Genomic DNA, 24255 nt, shown 5'->3' with positions numbered 1-24255 from the left:
TTATTAGAGATGAGAAAAACCTTGTAAAAGTTAAGTTTCAAATATTTTTAGATCCCAACCTAAATCCTAGGAAGCTTCACTGAAGTGAATTTCCTCAAGTCAAGTGTCTAGTCTCTAATGCCCCATCCTTACAGGGTGAGTGGACAGTCCAATCAAGGCACAGACCAGATTTTGTGGCTCATTGCTATTTTGAGCAAACTCTATCTGCTCCCAGTGGTAGGTGTCCAAACCCAGGCAGCAACTCACTTGGTAGCAAGATCCACGGCTAATGGATTGGGGGGTGGAATGATAAGACTAACAGATGGCACCAGCATATCCACTCCTCCAGGGCCGGTCACCAGCCACTTGCTGCGCTCATTATTGTCCTTCAGGATACATTCATCTCCTTTGCGCACCGTTTTCTGTAAGGAATGCAAAACATTTTTTTCTTTAGTTAAGTAAGATGGAGTTTGTAGGAGAGACACACAAGGAATCACAGAATACCAGGCTAGAAGGGACCTCAAGGATCACCTGGTCCAACCTTTCTTGGCAAAACCACAGTCTAGACAAGATAGCCCAGCACCCTGTCCACCTGAATCTTAAGTGTCCTATGTTGGGGAATCCACCACTTCCCTAGGGAGATTATTCCAATGGCTGATTGTTCTCATTGTGAAAACTTTCCCTCGTGTCCAATCGGAATCTCCCCAGGTGTAACTTGTACCTATTACCACTCATATTTTCCCTGTGACTGCTTGTAAAAAGGGAGTCTCCATCTTTGCAGCCACTCTTTAAATATGGGAACATGGTGATAAGGTCTTCCCTAAGCCTTCTTTTCTCAAGCCTGAACAAACCCAGTTCTCTCAACTTTTCCTCACAAGTGAGGTGAGCAGATGTGTTTTGCTCTTGACCCCTAACCCAAAGGCACCAGGCCAAGCGCCTTGCCTGAGGAACAGTGGCTAGATCACAGAAGTGGGAGTGCTCCCCAGCTGCCAGGTCTGGATGTGCATCTTGGCTTCATACTGGGGGAAGACCAGTACAGATCAACCCCTTCTGCCTGAATATGGTTTCCATGTGAAGAAAACACAGGAAAAACAAGTGAGAGCCACAGAACACTCTGAGCCAGTCTGGCTGATCATCAGACTTGAGGCTTATCATGACAAACATCAAAGACTCAATGTGGACACATGACCACAGTAAACTGTGCAATCACACATGGCTGTAAGCCAGTGAGCTGGAGGCATAAGGATGCTCAGTGATGGGACTGGGAGTGAGTGTGGCAGAGCTAGATCCAGCAGCCCCATCTGCCAGAAATCCTAACAATGAGCAGCCACAGTGCAGGTTACAACCCACTCACATCCAAGAGTGGGAGGCTCCTGTCATTTATCTTGACAGGACTCTACCTGCATCACACCTCTACAGCCAGCAAGTAGGATTTTTGCCTTAACTAGTAAAAGGCCATGGGCTTTGCATGAAGTGGCTCCAGAATTGTCTGCTTCATCTGAGCAGAATTTAGCTTGCTTAAAGTAAGAGCAATTGCCAAGCAGTCAGCTAACCATTGCCTAAATTTGTTTAGTTTTGCTTATAGTAACAAGAAACAGTTACTCTGTGTGGGCTGAACTTCTGTGACTCTGGAATAAAATGTGGTATGGAAAAGTGCAGACAGAGTGGATAGCAGAAACCTCAGATCATAAACACAAATCACAGTGGTCAATTACTGGTCACAATAGGAGTGCAACCTAGTGAATCAGGTAAAACAAGTGTTACAGATAACAGAACAGAAAAACTGGGTAGTTTGGAACCATTGAAGAAGAAGAGCACACAGGCTAAAAACACTTCTAAGCCTACTGTTAAGAAAAAATACAGAAATAAACCCAAGCAGCCCCAGTACTGATGAGGAAGAAGAAACATCATCATCAATGTCATACTCTATCCAGCAAAAAACTGGGGATACCAATGACGCACTGTATACTTCTCACTTTTTGTTAGATGAAGTGTTGACCTAAGGACACAGAGGGACACTGAAAAAATGAGTAATCACACACACAAAAAAAGGTGTAGATGCAGTGAAGCATCTGTAGAACTTTAACCCTATTATCAAAGAGACTTTCCCATGCTAATTTGAACTATGAGTAGTAATACTGTCTAATGGACTAACAATTTTGACTAGACTTATTAGCCAACTAGAACCTAGCTTTATTCATAATCGCAAGAAAGTCAGGACTTTTTTGTCCAAGAAATTTAAATGTTGACCAAAAGCAGACAAAGGGGTTACACCTATCATCTCAGCAGTTTGTTTACTGAATTATTTGCCATGTCCTAGTTTACATGATGTTCATTCTTAGCCAAAAAGGAATACAATACCAGATCCTGTTTGTAGTCACACAAAGCCTTCAGGATAATGGGCTTGTTACTTCGGTAGTCTGGGTTGCGTGGCTTCAGCTGTACAATCTTCTTGGATTTATTCACCAAACTCTGCACTTGTCTCTTGTATTCAAGAATTCTCTCTCGTTCATTCTGCAACAATCAATTGCATGTTAAAAATTAATTCTAAGAAGAAACCACTTCTACTTCCCACTGCTTTCTTAAGAGTGGGAGCTTGCGATAGGCAAACTTCCCTTAGCTCCAGTGGGATGAATCTTTGGACTATAATGTAAATGCACTATAATGTAAATGGACTATAATGTAAAACTGCAGTTAAAAAAAAAAAACAAAAACAAAAAACCAAAAAAAAACCACACACACACACACACAAAAAAAAAAAAAAAAAAAAAAAAACACCAAAAAACAGAAGCACCAAACTAAGTATCTTTGCAGCTCTGGCAAGCTGAAAATTTTACAAAACTCGCAGAGCAGGCTTTTCATACAGATCTGCAATGTGGCTAAAGTGGCTTGTAAGAAACACAATAATAAATAGAATCTATTACAACATGAATTCTAACAAAAAAAAGTAATAGCTACACTCTTGAACCTGACTTCATCAATTGCCCTTTCACATCACCGGGCATTTTTTCTGCACTATATTCACTTTGGAATTGTAGTACCTAATTCATGATGAGTAACTAGTTAGCTAAAAAGCTGAGTTAAGTCCTTTCAAAGAGACTACAGTGATATAATGACATGATGAATCATTTATTAAATGTACTTATCCTTCAAGGCAAAATCTATTCTGCCACTTATGAATGAAAATCTTCCCTTTTTATAATGTGTTATCATGTCAGGAACTTTGTAATTTGTTGGGCTCATTCCAAATTTAAAAAGAAATCAGAGTTCCCAAACAGTATTACACAGGTTAAAACAACACTGATCCATCTGTAGGCTCTCCTAAGAAATGGGCAGGAATATACCCTCACGGTTTCAAGTTCATACAGTTCTGTATTTGAACATCACAATACACCTGGGTTTACTTTTGGTATTTGAAGAGGGCAACTGACTTCCAAGGAAAGCAGAACGCAGCCTGTCAGATGGCTGTGGCAGTACCTCCAGCTCTTTGATCTGCTCCAGCAAAGTTGGCAGTGACATGCTCTTATCACAGATGAACTTCTTTCTGATGGAGTCTTGTAAGTTTTTCAGGTAGCTCTCCGTGGATTGGGCCTCTTCAAAGAACTACAGGAGAAAAGTTGTGATTTCAGTTGTACACAGCTCTTAAAAATGTCTGCTAAAAATAAATGGATTTCTTTAATGAGAAATCCCAGTTCACATCTGGCAGAATGGTAGCATTTACAACACGGTAACAGTGTGTTATGCATAATTGTGCACGGATTTAGAAAGATTTTGGCACAGAAAAAAATATCTGTGATGGGATTCACATTTATAACAAAAGTAGTGTGAGTTCTCCACGTCACTACTCACCTGAAAGTAAGCTGCATTCTCTTTCAGATGAACATCAATGCATTTCGTGATCTGAAGAATCCAGCTCCACTGAGTTTGTAATGTATCCATGTAGGCCTAACAAAAATAGTAACATACAGAACTCGAACCACCATACTTATCTCTGTCCCATACCTAGACTCAAGCAAAACTATTTATGCTCCACATAAATGCAAATGAAAAACCTGCTAAAACAAATTCATGCACATCAGAATAATGTAACTCATGCAAATAGTTCCCCAACTTCTAAGCATCTGCCTAACTGAAAATGAGTTAAATACCTGCTTGTGGGATACAGAGAGAAATTTGTTCATGACTTGAATTTTGTTTGATCAGCATAAAGCCTGAAGTGCATGAACAAAAAAGGGTGAAATGCACAAACAGTAGTGCAAATAAAATATTTCAATTGCAAATCGTTATGTTCTCCTCCTCCCAAGAAACACTGTCAAACATGACTTTTTATTATGGCTATTTTTAAATTCAAACTTCCTAAGTAGTCCTCATGTATATTCTTTAGAAAATTACATACAACTTGTACTGGAGCTTACAAGGATCTTTCCTTTAAGGCAGAAACTGACCACAGAAGAAATATGCATGCTGATTCTACACAACACAATAACAGTCTTTCTGAAAAGCAGAAAGGACTCTTTTTTTTCCCATTAGCTTATTTCGGTTTCAGGTTCTTATGCACTCTTAAAACTATAACAGCTACAGCATTTCTTAATGAAATTAGGTTTTCTAAATTGTGGCAGCCTTTGTAATTTAAAGGTAAGTGTACGCCACAATGTGAAAGCAAAAATGTCTTGGCTAACCTGTAGAAACACACTATGAATTTCAGCTGCAGAAAGTATTTGCACCTGGATTAAATATAAACCCTCAAAGGGTGTGGCTTTCTTCAAAACATGCCAACTAAGATAGCAGAAGAACAACGACAACAAATGCCTTCCTACCATAAATACCACTGCACTGTAGTCAACGCAAATGAGATACAGCAATTTCGACATACTCAGACAACTCCCTAAGCCTCAGATTAATTTTTACATGCATCTATCATCAAATTTGATAGCAATGAGAGCTCTCCCCATAGCTCTTAAGAAGCCTGCAGCCATTGTGGCCAGGTTTGTAGAGGAAGGTAGTAACATTTATGAGAGCAGCTGATAAAGTGGGATAAAAATGGACATTTTTTGGCTTGCAAACCCTTCCCAGGTCCAAATGCAGTATTTCATTTGCAGACTTTCACTGAGAATTTTTCCCATGTAGCAACTAAAGGAGCAAGAGAAATCACGCAAAGTCTAACTCACCTCGATTTTGTCTGAAGCAGGGTGCTGGTTGAGCACTAGCTGGTCACTTTCTTGCTTTAGCTTGTTGAGTTCTTTTTCTTTAAGCTCCAGTTCACTCATGCGTTTCTAAACAACCAAAGCACAGCATTAAACAAGCCCCCAAACTTAAGATGCATAGGATGATTTACTTAAAATTTCCAGATAGTTGTGATAATGTAAAATTATCCCTGATAACACTATGTAGTAATTCTATTCAGTGTATTGAAGTTAATTATGAAGGCAGTAAAATTAAAAAAGTACAATCATCTCAGACGTAGTCTCTAGGCTTGCCACTTCACAGAGCAAAGCACCCGAAGTTCTGTCTTTCCTAGGAATGATGGAAGCAAAAAGGACAGCATCTTACAACATCCAGGACAACCGAACTTAAATAAATAAATAAAAGTACCTCCTAAACAGTGTGAGCTTTCAGTCCTTTTTCAATTCGGTGATCAGCACCGATATTGGTCAAAGAAACGCACATGCTCAATTTCCTGGTGTACTCACAAAGGACAAGGAGCAGCACAAACTACCTCTGACTGTGCGTTCAACGCATTGCTGGCAAAACCATCAAAGAAAGAGAGCAGCTCCTTCTGGTATAGCTCTGCTTTCTGATGACAGACAATCAGGGCCAAATACAGGGACCTCATAACCCCTACATAGTCCTAACAGAGAGAATTAAACTGCTTGATTCAAGTCCCTTAGTTTAGCATGCCAACATAATGACTGTGTGCACAAACTATACTTGACTACAGTGGACTGTACTGACAAGGTCAGCTTCCAAGATCAAAAGAAACAACTGGTTGAATGAGAGCACCATCTTCCCATAGATGTCCAGTCTTGATGCCAAAGGTTGTCACACAGTACTTAATCCAAAAATGTTGATAGAAGTCCCCAGGAACTTCTTAAGAGTGAAGAAATGCCCATCCTGTAATCAGTCCCCCCGAGCCAGGCTCTTCCGCCCTCCCTATCCCAAAAGAGAAGCATGAGGAGGTTGAGCTGTCTTACAGAGAAGGCCTCCTGCTTCCTGGCAATGTCAGTGTTCCTGTCACTCCAGTCATAGAGAAGCTCTTCTTCCTCACAGTCATTGATCCACATGATCTCTCTGCTGGTGGCTTGGATGAGGTTCTGGAATTGACGGAGCTGATCCATTCTCTCAAAGGAGTATTTCTGCAAGGAATTCCAGAAATGAGAAGCCATAAACACAGAAATGCCCGTGCTGGGTGGAGAAGAGGAAGCCAAGAGCATAGAGAGTGGGCAACATGTCTGGATTTATGAAACAATGGGAACCTGAAGTCAGCAGCTTCTGAAAGTGATTTCAAACACAAGTGCTGCAGACAAGCAGGGAAGATGCACAGACCTACACAGAATTTGGTTCTAATCTCACATCTGACTGCTACATTTACTCCCATTATGGAGGTAGAGTTCTACTCTTACCCTGCTAAGTGACCAACTCCTTTCTCCAGGTGCGAACTAGAAACTTCCTTGTAAGGGTAATTCACTATACCAGGTAATGAATTAATCTCAAATTCATGATGCAAACTGAACCTTATAGAAACTACGAAGCACTGCCAGTTTGCTACTGAATACAATTATTTAAATATGCATCTGTCACTCCGTTGAAACCTGAAGTGTCCCTTGACTGTCATATTGGTGTTAATAAAGCAAAAAGAGCATCCATCATAGAAGGTAGCAAAAATGAACACATCTCATGCTCACCAGCAGTCCTTCATATTCTTCCTCCAGCTGATGAACTGCAGCCTTCTCTCGCTGAAACAGAGAAAGTAAATATTTTGTGAGCCTTTTACAAGTTGCCTATTTGCTGATATTTTCTTTACAGTGTCAGTATCACAGGGTCGAGAGTGGTTCTCCTCCCTCTCTGCTCTGCTGAGACCGCATCTTGAATATTGTGTCCAGTTCTGGGCCCCTCAGTTCAAGAAGGACAGGGAACTGCTGGAGAGAGTCCAGCACAGGGCAATGAAGATGATTAAAGGAGTGGAGCATCTCCCTTATGAGGAAAGGCTGAGGGAGCTGGGTCTCTTTAGCTTGGAGGAGACTGAGGGGTGGCCTCATTAATGTTTATAAATATGTAAAAGGTGTCACGAGGATGGAGCCAGGCTCTTCTCAATGACAACCAGTGATAGGACAAGGGGAAATGGGTATAAACTGGAACACAGGAGGTTCCATTTAAATTTGAGAAGAAACTTCTTCATGGTGAGGGTGACAGAGCCCTGGAACAGGCTGCCCAGGGAGGTTGTGGAGTCTCCTTCTCTGGAGACATTCAAAACCCGCCTGGACACATTCCTGTGTAACCTCATCTAGGTGTTCCTGCTCCAGTGGGGGGATTGGACTAAGTGATCCTTCAAGGTCCCTTCCAATCCCTAACATTCTGTGATTCTGTGATAACATTATAACTACAGGTGGTAACCTGCAAATGTCTGTAAGAGACATAGGTGAGCAGCTTGTCTGCACCACTGGAGGACCACAAGAAGTATAAAACCAAGGCTTGGACAAACTTACTTCCCTCAGGGATACTTAGTACATAAGCAAGGTTGCACATAACCCCCGTAATACCAAAAGAGCTCCCAAAACTGGATTTCTTTCTGTATCAAACTCCTGCACAGCTGTGGGGAACCAGGTAATCCTACAGCTAGCTTCAGAGATTGTGAAGTATCATAAATTATGATGTGAACAGGAGGCTCCATGATGCCTATTTCTATCAGTAGGAATCTCATAACCTTGGAACTCGTATTTCATAGGCCCACACTATCTCCTTTCCTATTGGGAGCAGAAGGGAAAAGGGAGTAACACTCCTTTCACTCTTCCGCCTGGCTGAGAGATAGGAGCTCCAGAATGGAGTGCCTTTTCCTCAGATCCAGCTCTTTCTTCCTGTCTATATGAACAATCAAAAGAAAAGAAGAATAGGAATTAAGTCAGCCTCCTCTCTCCTATACCTAGCTGGGCTGATAGGAGAGGAAGTTAACCATTGCGTTTTCAGTGACACTTTTATTACAATCACAAGATCCAGAGGGGAACAGAAGCCTCAAAAGCGGCAGGGGGGGGTGGAAATGCAACACCACACCTAAGAAAAGCTCTAAGCTTAGCCCAGAATTTGGGCATTTCTCACAGAAATTCCCTCATTACTCAAGCCTGTCTCTAAGCACCTCCTTTCACTTTCTTGTTTTAATATGCCTAGGCAGAAACTGAGAAAAATCAATTCTTAGCCATTCTTCTCACAAAAAAAAAACGTTGCAATATTTATTTGCCAGCCTTGGTACACAACAACAAGATGTTAAATAGCTACTAGATTTTAATTTTAAAATGCTGGGGAATGAAGTGTATCACAAAGTAATCATGAAACAATAAATATTAGGGTTGAAAGTGGATCCTATCATGACACCAGTGCTTTCTGAAGAGAAGCTGAGCTATTCAGCATTCCTTTTTGTAGTGGAACACCCACGAGCCAATTATATAAATCTAGACTAAGCAATGTGTAAAGGAAGACAGTAATTACCAGATCTGTTTTGACTTTGTCCAGGTGCCAGCGATAGTCTCCAATGGCATTGTGAGTTCTCCTATGGTCACTAATTTGTTGCTCGATGGATGCTGCATCAAACCCCCATTTCACTAGCTCCATTTCAGCCTGGCAGAAAGAGACAGTAATTGTACTTTCATTTCCAACATTGTTATCTAAACGAGAGCATAAAGGAATCGGACTGAAGGAAACATGACTATGCAGTAGAAAGTAAGACTGAACAAAGGGAAGTTCAGAATAAGGGTTGACAATTTCTTAAAACTGTAATCACTTAAACTGTGTAACAGTTTACCAAAGTAGAAGAAAAAGTAGGGAAAATATTTAAGTTGCTTAGAATTAGACTAGATGAAGCACATTCAGTAGTGTATTTTAATCTGTGTTCTTCGGACCAAACTGTTCTTTATGTTCTACAGTACAGTTACATTCTTATCGCTCCAAAAACAAATTATGACTTTATCAAACAATGCTATTCATGCAATTCATGTGAAAATACCCAGAGTCAAGTTCTGTAGCCCAGTACACCACATTTCCAATTTAATTACACTCATGAAACTCCAATAACTTCAGTAAAATGCAGTCCAACTAAATGAAAAAACGGAAGATAAACTAAAATTATTATAGGAAGTGTTGTTTGTCTTGCATTTTGGCAACATTTATTGTAGGATGCCAAGTGAAAATCACTAGGAACAGCCTTTGAAAAACAGTAATACACCTGCATAATTACTAACTCAAAAACTATCTGACTGCAGTTCTTTGTTTCATTATTTTCAAATATTAAAAGCCACTGCATTCACAATTCAGCTCCTCAAACTCCAAATTGTCTTTTGTACTGTAAAAACACACTCCATCTCTGTCTGAATGCCTGTCTGCGCATGTGCACAGTAAAGAAACAGGAATCTTAATCTTGGGTTGGGACCGAATTTGGTAATTACCAGCCTGGAGCCAAATCTCTATGAGTCAACAGAAGACAATAAAGCCCGAACCACATTCAAGCGTAGGGGTTCAAAGGCAGTGTTGAATATGATCCAAGAAGCAAAACCATTTTGCATTCAGCCATCTGAAAGTTACAGGACTTTGACCCTTCTCATTATATTTAAACAGTCTAAAGAGTTTGTAGCAACAGAAGCAGTCCCGGCTGGCAGCCAGTACGCGAACAAAGGCTGTCTGGATTTCACTGCGCTTTCCCTCATTCTGCACTGGAAATTTGACCAACCCTCCTACCACCTGATTCTCCTGTCAGCAAACCATCTCACAGAAAAGCACAGCTGCCCAGACCTTTTTCCCATGTCTCACCATGTTGCCAGGGGAAACATTATCCTGCCCCCACTATGAGCAGGTAATGGGACAGAGCAAGGCACAATGGAAGGTTCAAAACAAATTCTCCCTAAAAAACCCCAATAGCCCAACGGGGAGCTAAGTGCTTACTGGCCCCACCTTGGCTTTGCCTTAGGGACTGAAGAAGGGAGACAGAGAGCGCCTTATACTTTCACAGGAGGTTTTGTGTAGGGACACAGCTATACAGCGCCTGCTTATGCTCCCTGTGCTTAGCAAGGGGTGTCTCAGCAGGGTGTCACGTGGCGCCTTTGGAAGGGGCAGCATGTTCAGTTTTTCATCGCTGGTAGCGTGCCTAGTGTCTGTCCAACATCACTCCTCAAATCGTGGCAGGTCTGATGATCAGCCTGCTCTCCCACAGTGTGTAGTGCAATCATATCTGCTGTTGCTGTCTGGGCACAGTGCTTGTAAACATTACCACTCAATGAGCGCATCTCCACTTCCCCTTCTGCCTCTAAAACACGCCATGCTCTGGGAGGGCACTGGAAGGCTAGACCATGACTAGCACTCACAGAAAAGTATGGGAACCATACAGAGCTTTCCCCTCCTCATCTGGTTTGCATAGCAGCCACCTGGCAAACACCACATGCAGATAACAATGACAGGATCACTAAGCAACAACCTAATAGAGAGAAAAATACTGCAATTTCAGTTTACAAGGAGTCTGCAGAGTATAACTTCAGCCACCTTGTTCCACCCTCCCTACGCATCTCTCAGAAAGGGTTGTCCAACCATAAACACGCAGCTTTCACTTCAGCAGCACAAAAAAAAAAAAACAGACTATGTGTTCTCAATGTGTGTTTTCTGTTCCAGGTTACACCATTGACAGCTGTGCACAAGCAAATTTACTCTGCAAATGCAACAGATGGCAACTTCAGGCAGTGACTTCTGAAAGCCTACTCCTGTGGCAGTCAGCTCTACCCTCTGGCTCCCACTGTGATAAGGACAGATTAGAAGGGGAGAACAACTGTAAAATACTGGATAATGCTTAAATCCGTGAAGCTGGTCCTGCGTAAAGGGTTAAAACAAATATGAATCATAAAGGAAATCTGTTAAAGGAAGGAAATATCAAGCCTAATAATCTCTAACGCAAACATGGCAATGCTTTTTGTTATTTTAGCAGCCATGTCACATTTAGCTTTCAAAACTAACTTCCACAATTATTCCTCTGCAAAAGAAGACCCCAAATGCATGTTCATATTTCAGTGGAAAGTCACTATATGTACAATACTGAAAAGAGGAAAAAAAAAAATAGTAATTTGGAGTAACATACAACAAGTATTCATATGTACTTTTTATCTTCTACTGGCACCGAAACTTCACTACTTTTATAAATATCTTAGCATTGTCTCTGGATTTACCTTCTGTTGCCTCATCCAGCCTAAACATTCAGTTGTGACACGTTTCGTGTACTCATCCCAGCCTGAGCCACTCTGAGAGGAGTAGCAACCACCACCTTTGGAGCTGGCCCTCCTGGCACGGGGAACACTGATGGCTTTGTACAGGGCACGCATTTGCTCTTGAAGTTGAAGCAGCCTGAAAGGGAAGGAACCACTTAGCATCCACGAGGAAAACACGCAGAAAACATGGAAACAATGCAATTCATCTCTCCTACTGGACCACCAATTATTCAAAACACAGTACTGAAAGCAAAGGCTGTGGAAAAAAATATACTAAGATTTCATAGAGACAAGCAAGGTGTGAAATTCTGTAAGAAATATATTACTGCAAGGCCCTTCTCCATGTTAGCCTGCCCCAAATCTATAGAATCATGGTTTATTTAGTTTCCCCTTATTCGCTTCTGTCACATCCTACAACACCAGGGAAGGTGAGCACTTGAGACAACACAAACTTCTATCAGCCACATTCCCTCTCCCAACTCTTCCCTGGCAATACCTTTTCTGATACATCTCACAGGGTTGGCCCATCTGCCTCATCTCTCTGATCAGCCCATCCAGCATATCCATTTGGTCATTTGCCTGTGCAAAACAGTCTTCCAGATCTCTGTTCCCTCTAATCTGGACTCCATCCCCATATTTCAGTTCCTAAAACAAACAAAACAAAAAAAAACACACAAAAAAGAAAGAGATGGAAGACTAAATTAAATATTCATCACATAAGTGTCAGCTTGGCTGTTTTAAAAGAGATGTTATGAGGACTGATCAGTTTTAAGAAGCATGACAGGTTTCAACTGCTAGATTTCTGACTGACAGTTTTAACTGGCAGACAGTCAGTTGACAGAGGATCCACAGACATTGGAAGGTCCTTATTACAAATAAAATATGAAATAAAATTATTAAAACATAATACCAACCAAACCTTCCCATAAAGAACAGCATATCCTGACTGATGTTTACTTCAGCAGATCCAAGGCTTCACACAGCACGCTAAGTTTTTAAGACTTTATGCTTTCGTGTTTAGAGGACAAGAAGAAAAACACTGTCAAAGTAGGAGCTGGTGGATATTGCTCCTCATTTTTCAGAAGTTTCCCTAAGGTTCTAAGACTTCCACTCCCTGCAAAAACACAGACGGCACCCTGTCTGCCCAGGACTAGCTCCATGCCCCACCATATTTGCGTCCCACCTTATCACCCAGAGTCTAGGCAAATTCTCCATGCACCTTCTAAGTGCAGTGGACCAGCGTGGTCATGGTGCTTCAAGCAGGAAGACACAGCTTTTTTATCTCATCCCACACTGACATGCTGAAAAAAACACAACCCAACTGTGATTTGACTTTGCAAATAAAATGTTGATGGACCTCATTACTTTGTCCCTCGGAAAGAAAAGGAAAAAAACCCAAAGTAATGCATGCTGTGGCACCAAGCTGGAACTCAACATCACTTTCTTTTAAGTTCACTGGAATAATATTAATCCTTAACAAGAGGCAGTATTTACCCTGGCATTGATTTTTATACAAACATGCTCAAACATACTGTGTCTCCGAAAAGGAAATGAACTGCTAACCACAGAGTTCATTCCTGAAAGATCTTTCTGTCCACAGAGGGTCCAAAAGTGTGCATTAAATCACATCTACTGCCAGAACTGTGAATGGGTTTTGCATCTCAGAGGCCTCAACAGCAGGATGCACTCACCACCCTGCACCTCCTCTAACTTCAACAGGAACAGAGGACATGCCACATTTTTCCAGGCCTGAATCCCACACCAGTGAGTAACCTACCCCCAGGCACTATGGGTTTATATCAGTGTAGCATACAGCAAAGATCACCTGTATGCATTTGAGATGAAACAGTCAAGAAGACTTTAATCTGGTTTCATATACTTCTTTAGGAATCATGTGGAAAAATAATGAAGGTCTTTCCTACAGCAGTTCTGGTTCATTATGGCCCAGAAAATTATGACAATATTCTATAGGACATACTAAGAGTGTATAAGCGGTCATAACATTATGAACAGCTGTTTACATTTACATTGATCCAAAACTGAAAAATAAAATGCAGCATAATCTGTTTGAAAGGTGGATTTTTTTTTTCTTTTTAATGAAGAAGTCCCCCTTTTCTTAACTGCATGCATTTCACTCAGTTTTACTGAACACTGACTGCAGGAGGAAGAGAGAGACCTAGGAAGGAGGTGTGCTATTGCACTCCCAGTTGCCTCACACAAACAGCTGAAAGGGGAGAAGAGATGAAGAAGCAGAGCCTGTGAGTCCAGATACAACACATTATTAATTCCCTGTAATATTCGTAATCACTTTTGATAAGAAGAACAAGAAGCACTCACGGGTTGTACTATGAGCTCAGCGCGCATCAGGCAATCCGAACAGTTTTGCAACAGCTCCTGGATGGTGTTTTGGCGTCTGGACACTGTACAAGTTCCATTCTGACTGTTGTGGAGAAGAAGAAGATGAAGTAAGTACAGAGTGATCACACATTTTGAGGAGACACAAGAAACACAAATTCAGAACGGCTAAGGGAAGTTACATGGAATAGCCCATTTCATTTAGCTTCACAGAGACACACATACTTTATCTGGCGTTCCTGCATAACTGCACTGTGAAGTTTTAATGACAATTCCACAATGGTAGAATCACTTTATAATCTGTAACAGCAAGCATGGAACTGGCTTTGCCACAGGATAGAGCAGAAGGTGGAAAGTGGCAGGCCATAAGGAGAAAGTTTTTCTTCCAGTACAGGAGTTTGCAGCTCTGATAGGTAAAACTTTGGCAGTACTACAGTGATAATGAATTACTCACAATCTTTAGAACATAGCCTTTGTATGATGTTCCAATACGCTACCACACCAGCCATCGAATGTCAGAGCATAAAAGGAAAGCTACACAAGCGTATGAGCACACAAGTCCATACAAGTGTACAAAGCGCCTTTTTATCAGTAGAAATTCATTAAGCTAGTGCAGTGTCTTAAGAAGGAACTGCATTGCGCACAAAAATAGATGTAGGGCATGGAGTTAGAGGACATGCTTTCCTACAAATAAATAAAGTGGTATTTTGGGGGTTCCAAGTAAAATTCCAGGACCAAAAACACTATTAGGGGAAAAAGCCAAGATAGAAAAAGGACTTGCTATTATTGTCTTGGACATAGCCTACTGCATCCATACCACGAGAAGGCTGATTTTCCAGCATTTGGGATTGAGCCACCAAAGCAAGTCACTGCTAGTCAAATGCGGGTGAGGTGCTTCAAGCAAGGAACCATTCCTCTGATAGAATCAGAGCTCCCAAGCAAGCCCAGGCAGCTCCCAAATTGAAGCACTTGCCAGTAAAACTAAAATAAACGACAACTAAGAGACAATAAGAAAGAGAGATGCTTCAAAGCTTGCTTTTCTAACTCCTGTGCTCACAGTAGGTAACCTTTTCCATTACAAATCACTGAGGCCCAAACCTTTCATACAATACTAACATCAAAAAGACAATTGGTGCAAATCTGTGCAGCTCAGAGGCAGCAAGTCATACGGATTCGATGGAAACCTTTCCACTGACTTCAACAGACTCTAACCATCCTTCACAAAAGGAATTGTGACAACGTAAAAAGCTTGGCAGAGATGTCCTTGGGAAAATCACTAAGAGAAATGGTCAATGGTGAGAAATGGTCAATGGTGTATTTTTAAGAGCTCTTCTGCAGTGCATGCAGTTGGTGCTTCGGCAGCCTGCTATTCTCCTATCAGCTCCTCTTGAACAAGTGGAAAAACTTTGAGCAACTCATCACCAGCTTCCCTCAATACGAGAGAGCAGACCCTCAAAGACAGAGAGACAGGACTGGAGAATCACCGTGTGACTTAAAACCAGCTGTACGTGTGCAACTTCTGGCTGGCACTGTGATCCCTGGGCTGCACAAACGCTGCACCCTGCTGTGCTATGCATCCCTGTATATCTTGGAAAGAGCTTAAAGAAAGCAATTGTGAAAAATAACATATGGGTCTGATTTTGTGCCAGGCTTCCCATCAGCTTCCTTTTCTAAATCATTCCTTCTCCTTAGGCATCACTGTTGTGTTTGGATCTAGAAGTATCTGACTGCATCTAAAACTTACATTTAAATATACCCACAATTATTCTCATGAATGAAACATAATAAAGAAGAGAAAGGAACCTTCCAAGCAATTTTCTCTTTTCAGAACATCAGAAGTGTATTTTTTTCTTCAATCACTTTTTCAGTCATCTCCTGACAGCTATAAATGCTGGATATCCATTAAAGCCAAAAGAACTATAGATGGGGACCAGACTTCTACTGTAACAAATCAGCATATCTCCACTGGCCTCAGTGTAACTTCACTGATCTCAAAGGCATTACTTCACACTGAGAGAAGGTCTAAACAAGAGCTGTTATAGTTAACATGCTAAGAAATTGTGACGAAAAGCTTTTTTTCAAATAAATAAAAAACAATTTAAAAGACAGGGAAAAAAATAATTGCAGGTATTTTGTGTTCATCCCAATGATGTTAGAATACCACATCCAGAATTACTGTCCAAATAACAAAAAAAAAAGGAAAACTGAAGATGGTTTAATACAGATGCACAAAACTGTTTCAAAGGAAGGAGCAGATGCCTTGAAGTAGGAGGCTTAAGTGCACCCTATTTAGATCTTCAAACAGAGATCTACAAGTAGGTTGTTTACAGTTCACAGAGACCTTCACAAGAAGAAAGCAGCACATGTTTAAGGCTCTCCAATCTAGTAGATAGAGACATAATCAAAATAATGGCTGAAGCTGGAGCAATATAAACTGAAACCAGAGAAGCACACAATATTTAATCATGGCTCTGGCCATGGATGTCCATTTTCTTAATAAACAACTAACTATTTTTCTAGTCAAAATACTGAGACCAATACTAGGATGATGGGTGAAAACGTAGTGGCTTGTTAAAGGCATCTGATAACACTGGGTGAGCTCATGGCTTTCAAATCCATCAGGCGACCAAACGGAGCTACACTGGGTCATGGGGCATCCCCAGGGACAGCAGGTACCAGTACAGGAGCTGATGTTTGATGGCATAGCTCCACCAAGTCAACAGCACTCAATGACTTCACATCCAAAGAGGATTTAGCTGTACAAACATACTCAAGAAAGGCATAAACCAATCTCTGAGTTTAGAAAATACTTAGCAAGACAATACCTCAACATATATTGGTTTATACATCAGATGGCACTAGCCCAATCTCAAACGGACATATCTTCAGTACTTTTCACCCATGTAACAGGAGAGTATTTCGTAAGCAGTTTCAAAGGCCCTCAGTGAAATATTTCTCTTACTGGAACCAACAGTCCTTCAATGGGAATGAACAGATCAAAGCAGAAACCCCAATGCAGAGTAAGCAGACATCCAACCTTGAGGCAGAAGGAAACAGCCAGCCAAAAGAAAACCATATCCAACACAATGGCATAAGGAAAAAAAAAAATACTGGAGTAAAGAAACTGAGGCAAACCCTGAGCCCTGAACATACTACATGGAGGCAAGAACACAGCTGAATTTTCGAAGTACAACTATGTAACCTAGGTCATATATAAAAATACATTTATGTCCCTCAGAAAGATGTAGGACCCCAACAATCCTCACAGGATACAGATTGACAAAAATATCATCTGTAGCAATCCACTTAATGTCTCTCTTGCTTAATCTGACTTTGTTTACATGAAACTGCACTAGTTTAAAGTAATGTTTGATAGCTGTTACAACTACTGCTGCTATGATGACAATTTTGTTTGATTTTTAACCTCTGGCAGCATCTAAAGCTCAAACCTGTGAATAGGAACCTGCTGTGCCAAACACTGTAGGAATGCCAAACAGTGAAAATAGGGACAAGTTTTGCACTTATTTTACTGCAGAGCATAAAAACAGCACATATTTTCAACCATTCCAGCAGAAAAGAAATGGAGTTCGATCTTTTAACAGGGCTTGTAACATAAGAGTGCAGGGAATCCTACTAACGAACACACACATTTGCAAGAATCTATTTGCTGTAGTGCTTTGGTTTTGTAAACACTGCTGAGTGAAACAGCCTGAACTGCTTCAGACCTTAACCACCCAATTCTCCCTACAACTAAAAATTTTAGACCAACACTTATTTTGAGGGCAACTCACGAATTTCAAAAAGATACTACTGAACCGAGTTTTTTATTAAAATGACTTAGTTTTAATAATCATTAGCCATTAAAGGAACAAAGGAAAACAATGGTGGGTAGCATCTTTTTTAAAAATTATGAGAATACTTCAGAACACAGAAGAATCCCAGAAGAATCACTTTCATCTGGGATCTTAAAATGTAGCCCTGTATCTCTCTCCAGCCAGAGGAGCCCTAGGAAAGGCACAGCATCTTCACACTGTCGTCATTCTGTACAGGAGCCACCCTGCTTGCTGCATGTCAAGGCAGAACACATCACTCCCTTAGTCTCCCAGAGAAACCAGAGGACAGCCCGGCCCCTGCTGCCACTGGGCTTTGTGTAGGATGGTGCAATACACCCCGCCTGAGCTAAACTCAGCCCTTACATTACTGCTGAACACTCAATTTCTGAACTAGGATTGCATTTAACTGTTAAGCAGTACCAACGATCCTCACAAGAGCCCCAGCAGGGGCAAGGAGACAGGCAGAAGCACATCCAGCAGCTCCACAGCTCCTTAAAGCTTTGGAAACACGAATGAGACACTCTTGGCCCAGAAGATCTGATTTAAACCAAATTAGAATAATCTTTGTTAAATTTTCTGACTGCTCCAACGAACATTTTGCCTTTTAAAAATCTGAAGTGCTTGTTTTCATTCAAAAAATAAAGGAAGCTTTTAAAAAAGGTCTGCAGATCGAAAGTATCAAGCGACTCCCTTAACTCAACAATGAGAGCAAAACAATAGCACTTAACCTTTTTTTTCTTCCTCCCTATCCACACAAACTTGTTTGAACAAGCAATAGATTCATCAAGGGATTACCTGGTATGCCCAGGGTAGGCGAGTCAGAAGAAAAACCTGACCTGGAATCTCCATTCCGAGCACACAGCCTGCACACCCCACAGGACTAAACCCCAGCCCATCTGCCAGTTGGGTGTGTGCGCGCCCCTGAAAACGCACGGGTGTATGCTGGCAAAAGGTGACGAATCACAGTATCCATAAGAATATAACCAGAAATTAAAATACTATAAACCAGCTTTCCCCACCCCCCTCGAAGAAGGTGAATGGAAGTGTCAGAAATTATCAAGAATTTCATAACTGGGTTCTCCCTGTACATCTCTGGTTTTACTAGGATCAGTTTTGGCACACCCTGGCCTTGCCAAACTAGTCCCATCTGCTGAGTATGCACATACACTAAGGCACAATGACAGGAAACTTCAAAAGATGTCTGCGTCTTACACAATCAGGCTCTAAATACCATTAGAAACGTGCAAAAATTTAAGAGTTGGTGCTGAAATCTTAAGACACCTGAGGCCAAGCACCTTTAGAGAAAGCAGGGTTTCACAAAGGACCCCATCATATGTATATGCAGAAAATCCTTGCACTTTTTCCCCACTGGCATTAATCATCACGAGCAACAGCACTGTTTCTAAAGGCCATAGTTGCTTGCTGCAGCGGGATGCAGACTTGCTGCCTCTCCCACCTCTGGCTGTGTGAGAGGGAGGTGCCAAATACTAGGTTCTGCCTGGACCACAGAATTACGCCCCTACTACTCGAAACACCAGCAAACCCCTCGCTTGACAGGCTTTCACATCTGCAAAGGTACCTAGCTTGAAATCTCACACACGTACCTACAGAAAGTTGAGTTGGGATGGGTACAACCTGGCTTTCTTCTCATGGCGTGGCAGCATCACCAGCTGCTGCTGAGACTCATGTCTCGGCCAGCTCGAGCACAACAGTGCAGGCTCTGCCGGTGTGGCAGGCATTTGGCAATTCTGACACATTCCTCCCGCTGTCTGCCCAGGGTTCTGCTTGTCACCAGGGCAGTTCTTCCCTTGGTGCAAGGCTGTGGCAGAAAAGCCAAAGCCCCACCACCGCTCCGCTTAGCCAGGACCCTGCAGATCCTGAGAGACTGCTGGGAAGGGCAAAAACACGGCTCTGAATCTGTTTTCTCCAAGTTTACTTTGTTTGTCAGTCCATGAAAGTAATGTCAGAGCACAGGATGTGAATCTCTAATTCCTTTTCTAACTTAAAGCACAGAAGTCCCATTCATTTTTAAGCAGAATTGTGTAAATTAATTTATTTTCCTATCACACAGTAACCATGAACCCCAGGCTATTTTTTTCCCTAATCTCAGCAATGACAAAACTGCACAATTTGCCATTTTTTTTTTCCTTTTCTCACAGCATATCAGATTTTATCTCTCCATAGCAAAGACATTGACAAATATTTGACTGATGAATTGGCAGCTTAGGAGTGTGTGACTCACTGTCAAGCTGAGTCTCTGTACTCAGGGCCAAGCTCATCCTGAGTTCCCAAGCCAGAAGAAACCGGGAATGTTGTAAAAGCACCTTGCTGAGCCCTAAGGGTAGGGAGCGTCTTATATTGCTCTGTGAGTAATGTAATACTCAGCACAGACTTGTTCGGCAGAATACGCCCCAAAACTTACAAGACTAGACCCTATGTCAAATGCTACTGCATTTAGAATTCAGGTGCAGTAACCTTCCCCCTTAGAAAAAGAAGCCTTGGTTCTGTAAGTTCAGTAACTGCCACTAAACTTTGGCACTGAAGAGGTCAGGCTGAATTTAATTATTAAAACCACTTCCACAGATGATGGTCCTGATCCTGCAAGCACAACATGCAGAGGATTTAGTGTATTTTCTGCTAGCGGTGCATCTGCAAAATCAGGCATTAGTGCTTTTTTTAATTAACTGACAACAAAACCCTCATTTTGCATTTTGTGGACACCTTAATTCAAATCAGAACTAATTAAAAAAATATAACACACATATATTGTTTCGCAAATAATTACGTACAGTATTTTGTATGCTCAGATGTTTTCATATACAAAAAAATATGTTCTATATATACACATATACATGTATTTTGATCTCACTAACAGAGGTCTTTAGTTCCATGTAGAAACTTCACAATAAAGTGAACAAGAAGTTTCATTGCAACCTCCTTGCCAGATATGCCTTCCGAAAAATGACATACGAATATCACGTTATAGACAATAAGTGAAAGGATGTTGATATGAGGTTGTTAACCTCTTGATCACGTCTGTCCTTTCCATTCTTGCTACGCCACCACTGAATATTACAGAAAGAAGAGCCTAACAAACTACAGACTGGTTTAAAATATGTAACAAAACCCAAAGAGTGCTAAATTAAAGGAAGGTATTTCTCCTCCAGTGAAAGTCAGGAATAATAGGGGAGTGACTTTAGTGAATCAAACATAGTTGCATCAGACTAACCCTGGGAAAAAAAAGATAAGAGCCTGGAAGTAGCATGTTCTGCCCTTAATTTTTCTTGTCTGCCTCTTGTAAACAGTAAAGGTATTTGCAGTGGAGTGCCACTGAGCAAAAAGAGATCCTCACAAATGCAACACAATTACGGCATTTTGGAGTCCCCATTTGTGCACTCTCCCCCATAAAGTATTGAATTGTTCTAATGATATAGCAATAAAAGGTATCCTCATACCACTGTAACAGTAAGTAACACATTACAACTGCAATTCATCATTAACTAACTTACCTGTGCACGCACCAAACCGAAAGTAAAATGAAGAACTAAAACTAAGAACTGGGCAAAGTCATAAACAAAAAAATAGGTAAAATGCAAGTTTTGACTTTCATTCAGTGGTCCTCTAGCAACAGGTCTCACATACCTAAACACAAATTACACAACAGCACTTCTGAATCAATTCCTAAATCAGTGGCATCAATACTTAGACAAACAGACTTAATAGAGCCGTTCCACATGTACAAATGAGTAATCTCCAGCAGTGTATTGTATAAGCACCTTATCATACACCAGTGCTGTTTTCCTTCAGTGACCGTAACTGCTGCCTGCATTTCAGTCCCACGAACTCCAAGCCAAGGGGATTAATGGAGAAGCCTTCATGACCACTGCACTGATTTTGCTGGAACTGATCTGCATAGATTGCTGGTATAGCTGCCTCCATGACACCACGCATTCTCCAAATCCGGACCCACAGCCTGTACCCCATCTGCAAGACCTCCTCTTGTGCTCACAGCAACACAGCAAGCAGAAAGAAGGCAGAGTGGGGGGAAAGCAGACCATATATTTGCTCCCCAGCCAGGGATCCCTACGTAAAAGATCATGGCCTTACACAAGTTAGAAACAAACTCGAAAATGAATATGAGAACAATTCCCACTAGTTAAAATTGTGCTATAGCATGAGTAATGCAAGTGCTGGTGAGGACAGCAAGGGTGTACGATGTATAAAGCACTTCACCTCAGTACAGCTTGTTTTGTATCACAGAGCAACGCAGGGTTTTATCCGCAGAGAACTGTTGGCTCAGTACAGCCAGCACAGACACATCTGCACCCCAGATTGCAAAGGGGAGACAGCGAGGTGACCATTCTGCTTTTTTATCCTGTTACTCTCTTCACAGAGTCCTCACCGAAAGTTAAAAAAACCAACCAAACAAACAAACAAAAATAGGCTTGCAAGCTGGCACACCTAGGAAATTAACCAGCGAGCAGGATGCCGGCAGCTCTCCCGAGGCGGGTCCGAGGGAGCGGGACCGACGGGAGTCGCTCCTTCCCCGGCCCGACCCGCACCTACCCGTATCCATCGGAGGCGTAGTCCCCCCCGTAGGTCTTCTGGTAGTAGTAGGTCTTGTGGGTGTGGGTGCCGCCGCCGCCCCCCACCACATGGGAGCTCATCTCGTAGCGCAGGTCGGTGCCCGAGTCGGCCCGCGCCAACCGGCCCAGGGTGTTGATCCGCGGGTGGGAGCCGCCGTTGATGCTCATGGCGGCGGGGGAGCGCCGGGGGCCGCCGCCCGGGGGGAAGAGAGGGGACGACGGGGGAAGCGACGAGGAGACTGACCCAGACCCGACGGGGGGAAACTCATTCACCCCTACCCCGGGAAGGCCCGCCGCGATGCTGCCGCCTCTCCCTAGCAGCCCGCCGAGGGCCGGGGAAGGGCCGAGCGCCGGGGATCTTGCGCTGCCCCGCAGGTGTGGGGAGGGCAGCGGCGCCGCGGAGCGCTGCGCGGTGGCGGGCGGGCGGGCGGCGGAGGCTGCGGCGGCGGCAAGAGTGAAGGTCCCGTCCCCTCCCCGCCGGCAGAGGAAAAGCAAGGCCACACCTTTCGGCGGCGGTTTTAAGCGGCGCCCCTGGGCGTGGAGCCGCCGCTGCCGCCTCGCCTGCTCCCTCCGCTCCTCCTCGGCGGCCGCCTCGGGTTTCTCCGCGGCCCCGGCCCCCGCCCCGCGGTGACGGTGGTGTCGCTCCCCGGTGGCCGCCCGGGCACCGCAAGACGTCTCGGAGCTTCTCACCGGTGTTTCCACCTCCCTTGATGACCGTACTGCACTCCTAAGTTGCCCATTAAAAACTTAGTCGTGAGCCATATCGGCTCTACCCGCCAGCGCTTTCCCCGTCGCTGTCGCAGAGCCCCTGGGCGTGGGGTGCCCGGGCCAGGGCAGCCCAGGACGCCTGATACCCTGGTACAGCTCCAGAAAGCAACCAGCAGCCGAAAAAGGCAGTGCCAGCTAAATCAGTGCCATTACTTCAAGGATGGGTCCTGTTCACTGGACCTCTCCCCCTGCACATCACAGGGCCAGTGTGCTTGTTAGGAAAGTGGCATCAATGTTTTTCCATCAACTGGGAAATACATCAGATCCCACATTTGGGAAGGCTGTCAATACTCCAAACCCAGTTTGCTTCTGAAACAGCCCCAAAACTTGTGCACCAGCACATGAATTGTTTGAATTGTGTCATGCCCTGATGGCACCTGTGTGTGTGCAAAAGATGATATCCAGAAACGGGTGTTTAAACTGACATTTTTGCTTAGTTTTTCTTGACTTCAGGAGTAAGCGTTACTCCTAAAAGTAAAAAAAAAATAAGCCAGATCCTAGAGTTAAAAAACATTTTAATATATACATGCAGGGTGTTGGCAAAGGTGTTTGTCATTGATTGCCCAGCAGTGCCTCCATTATCAGCCATTGACCACTGGGTCAGTCTCAGTGGTCAATTGGGAACAATTTCTTAGCTACGCTCAGTGGCAGTGCCTCAGCTGGTCTGGCCAGTTGTCCATGATGGTAGAAGACAAAGGGAAAATGGCCAGATCTTAAGAAGCAACAGTCACTCATGAATAACCCTGCCAAGCTTTTCTGAAATAATCCTGAGGCTTTCATCCTAAAGTGCAGTATGGGAGCCAGCCATGTCAGTCATCTGATGCTCCGTGACAGCGCATGTTCTGTAAGCTTTTTAAGCTTGTGGGAAATCACCAGCAGCCCACACCATGCATAGACTCTTGGGCCCGTTTCTGTTGTCCCTGCACTGATCATTTTCCTGGTATTTTAAATCCAAGTGACAGGCCACAGGACAGTAACAACTACACAAACATACCAAAGGACAAGATTTTTCTGAACTATTCAAGAGAAAACGAAATAAGAGCAATTCTCCTCCATGCCACTGAAACTGCTGGGTGTTTGTGGGAGCACCACAGTACAGGTTATGCTAGAACCTGGCTTGCTGCTGGAGGTGATGGTGGGCACAGCGTACCAGAGGCATAAAAGCTCCTCCAAGCAAATGTGGGGTTGCTTGATCTCGAAAGGCATCCTGACGGCACCGCTCGGAGCTGTACGGAGCGCTACAAAGAGGCAGAATACAAGTTGCCTATTATCTATGAAGTCATA

General features: G+C 42.9%; 1 protein-coding gene across 3 annotated transcripts in view; it reads right to left on the bottom strand.

Moving 5' to 3' along the window:
- The window catches only part of DSP (desmoplakin), a gene marked incomplete at its 5' end in the record, with an annotated part of 39213 nt that extends 16842 nt beyond the window's left edge, over positions 1-22371 (bottom strand). For all 3 annotated transcript variants that reach the window (XM_082045768.1, XM_082045769.1, XM_082045767.1), the window contains 12 exons: positions 247-401; positions 2341-2493; positions 3457-3582; positions 3829-3924; positions 5148-5252; positions 6171-6332; positions 6882-6932; positions 8677-8805; positions 11391-11565; positions 11926-12074; positions 13767-13869; positions 22184-22371. In XM_082045768.1, coding sequence (XP_081901894.1) covers positions 247-401; positions 2341-2493; positions 3457-3582; positions 3829-3924; positions 5148-5252; positions 6171-6332; positions 6882-6932; positions 8677-8805; positions 11391-11565; positions 11926-12074; positions 13767-13869; positions 22184-22371 — 1592 coding nt within the window. The remainder of the gene's footprint in view (positions 1-246; positions 402-2340; positions 2494-3456; positions 3583-3828; positions 3925-5147; positions 5253-6170; positions 6333-6881; positions 6933-8676; positions 8806-11390; positions 11566-11925; positions 12075-13766; positions 13870-22183) is intronic.
- Positions 22372-24255: the final 1884 nt, after the last annotated feature.

The sequence above is a fragment of the Streptopelia decaocto genome (genome assembly GCF_964273445.1).
Source record: "Streptopelia decaocto genome assembly, chromosome: 2".
NCBI classification, from domain to species: domain Eukaryota; kingdom Metazoa; phylum Chordata; class Aves; order Columbiformes; family Columbidae; genus Streptopelia; species Streptopelia decaocto.
The sequence above is the reverse complement of the archived record's forward strand: the minus strand, read 5'-3'. Positions and strand labels throughout refer to the sequence as shown.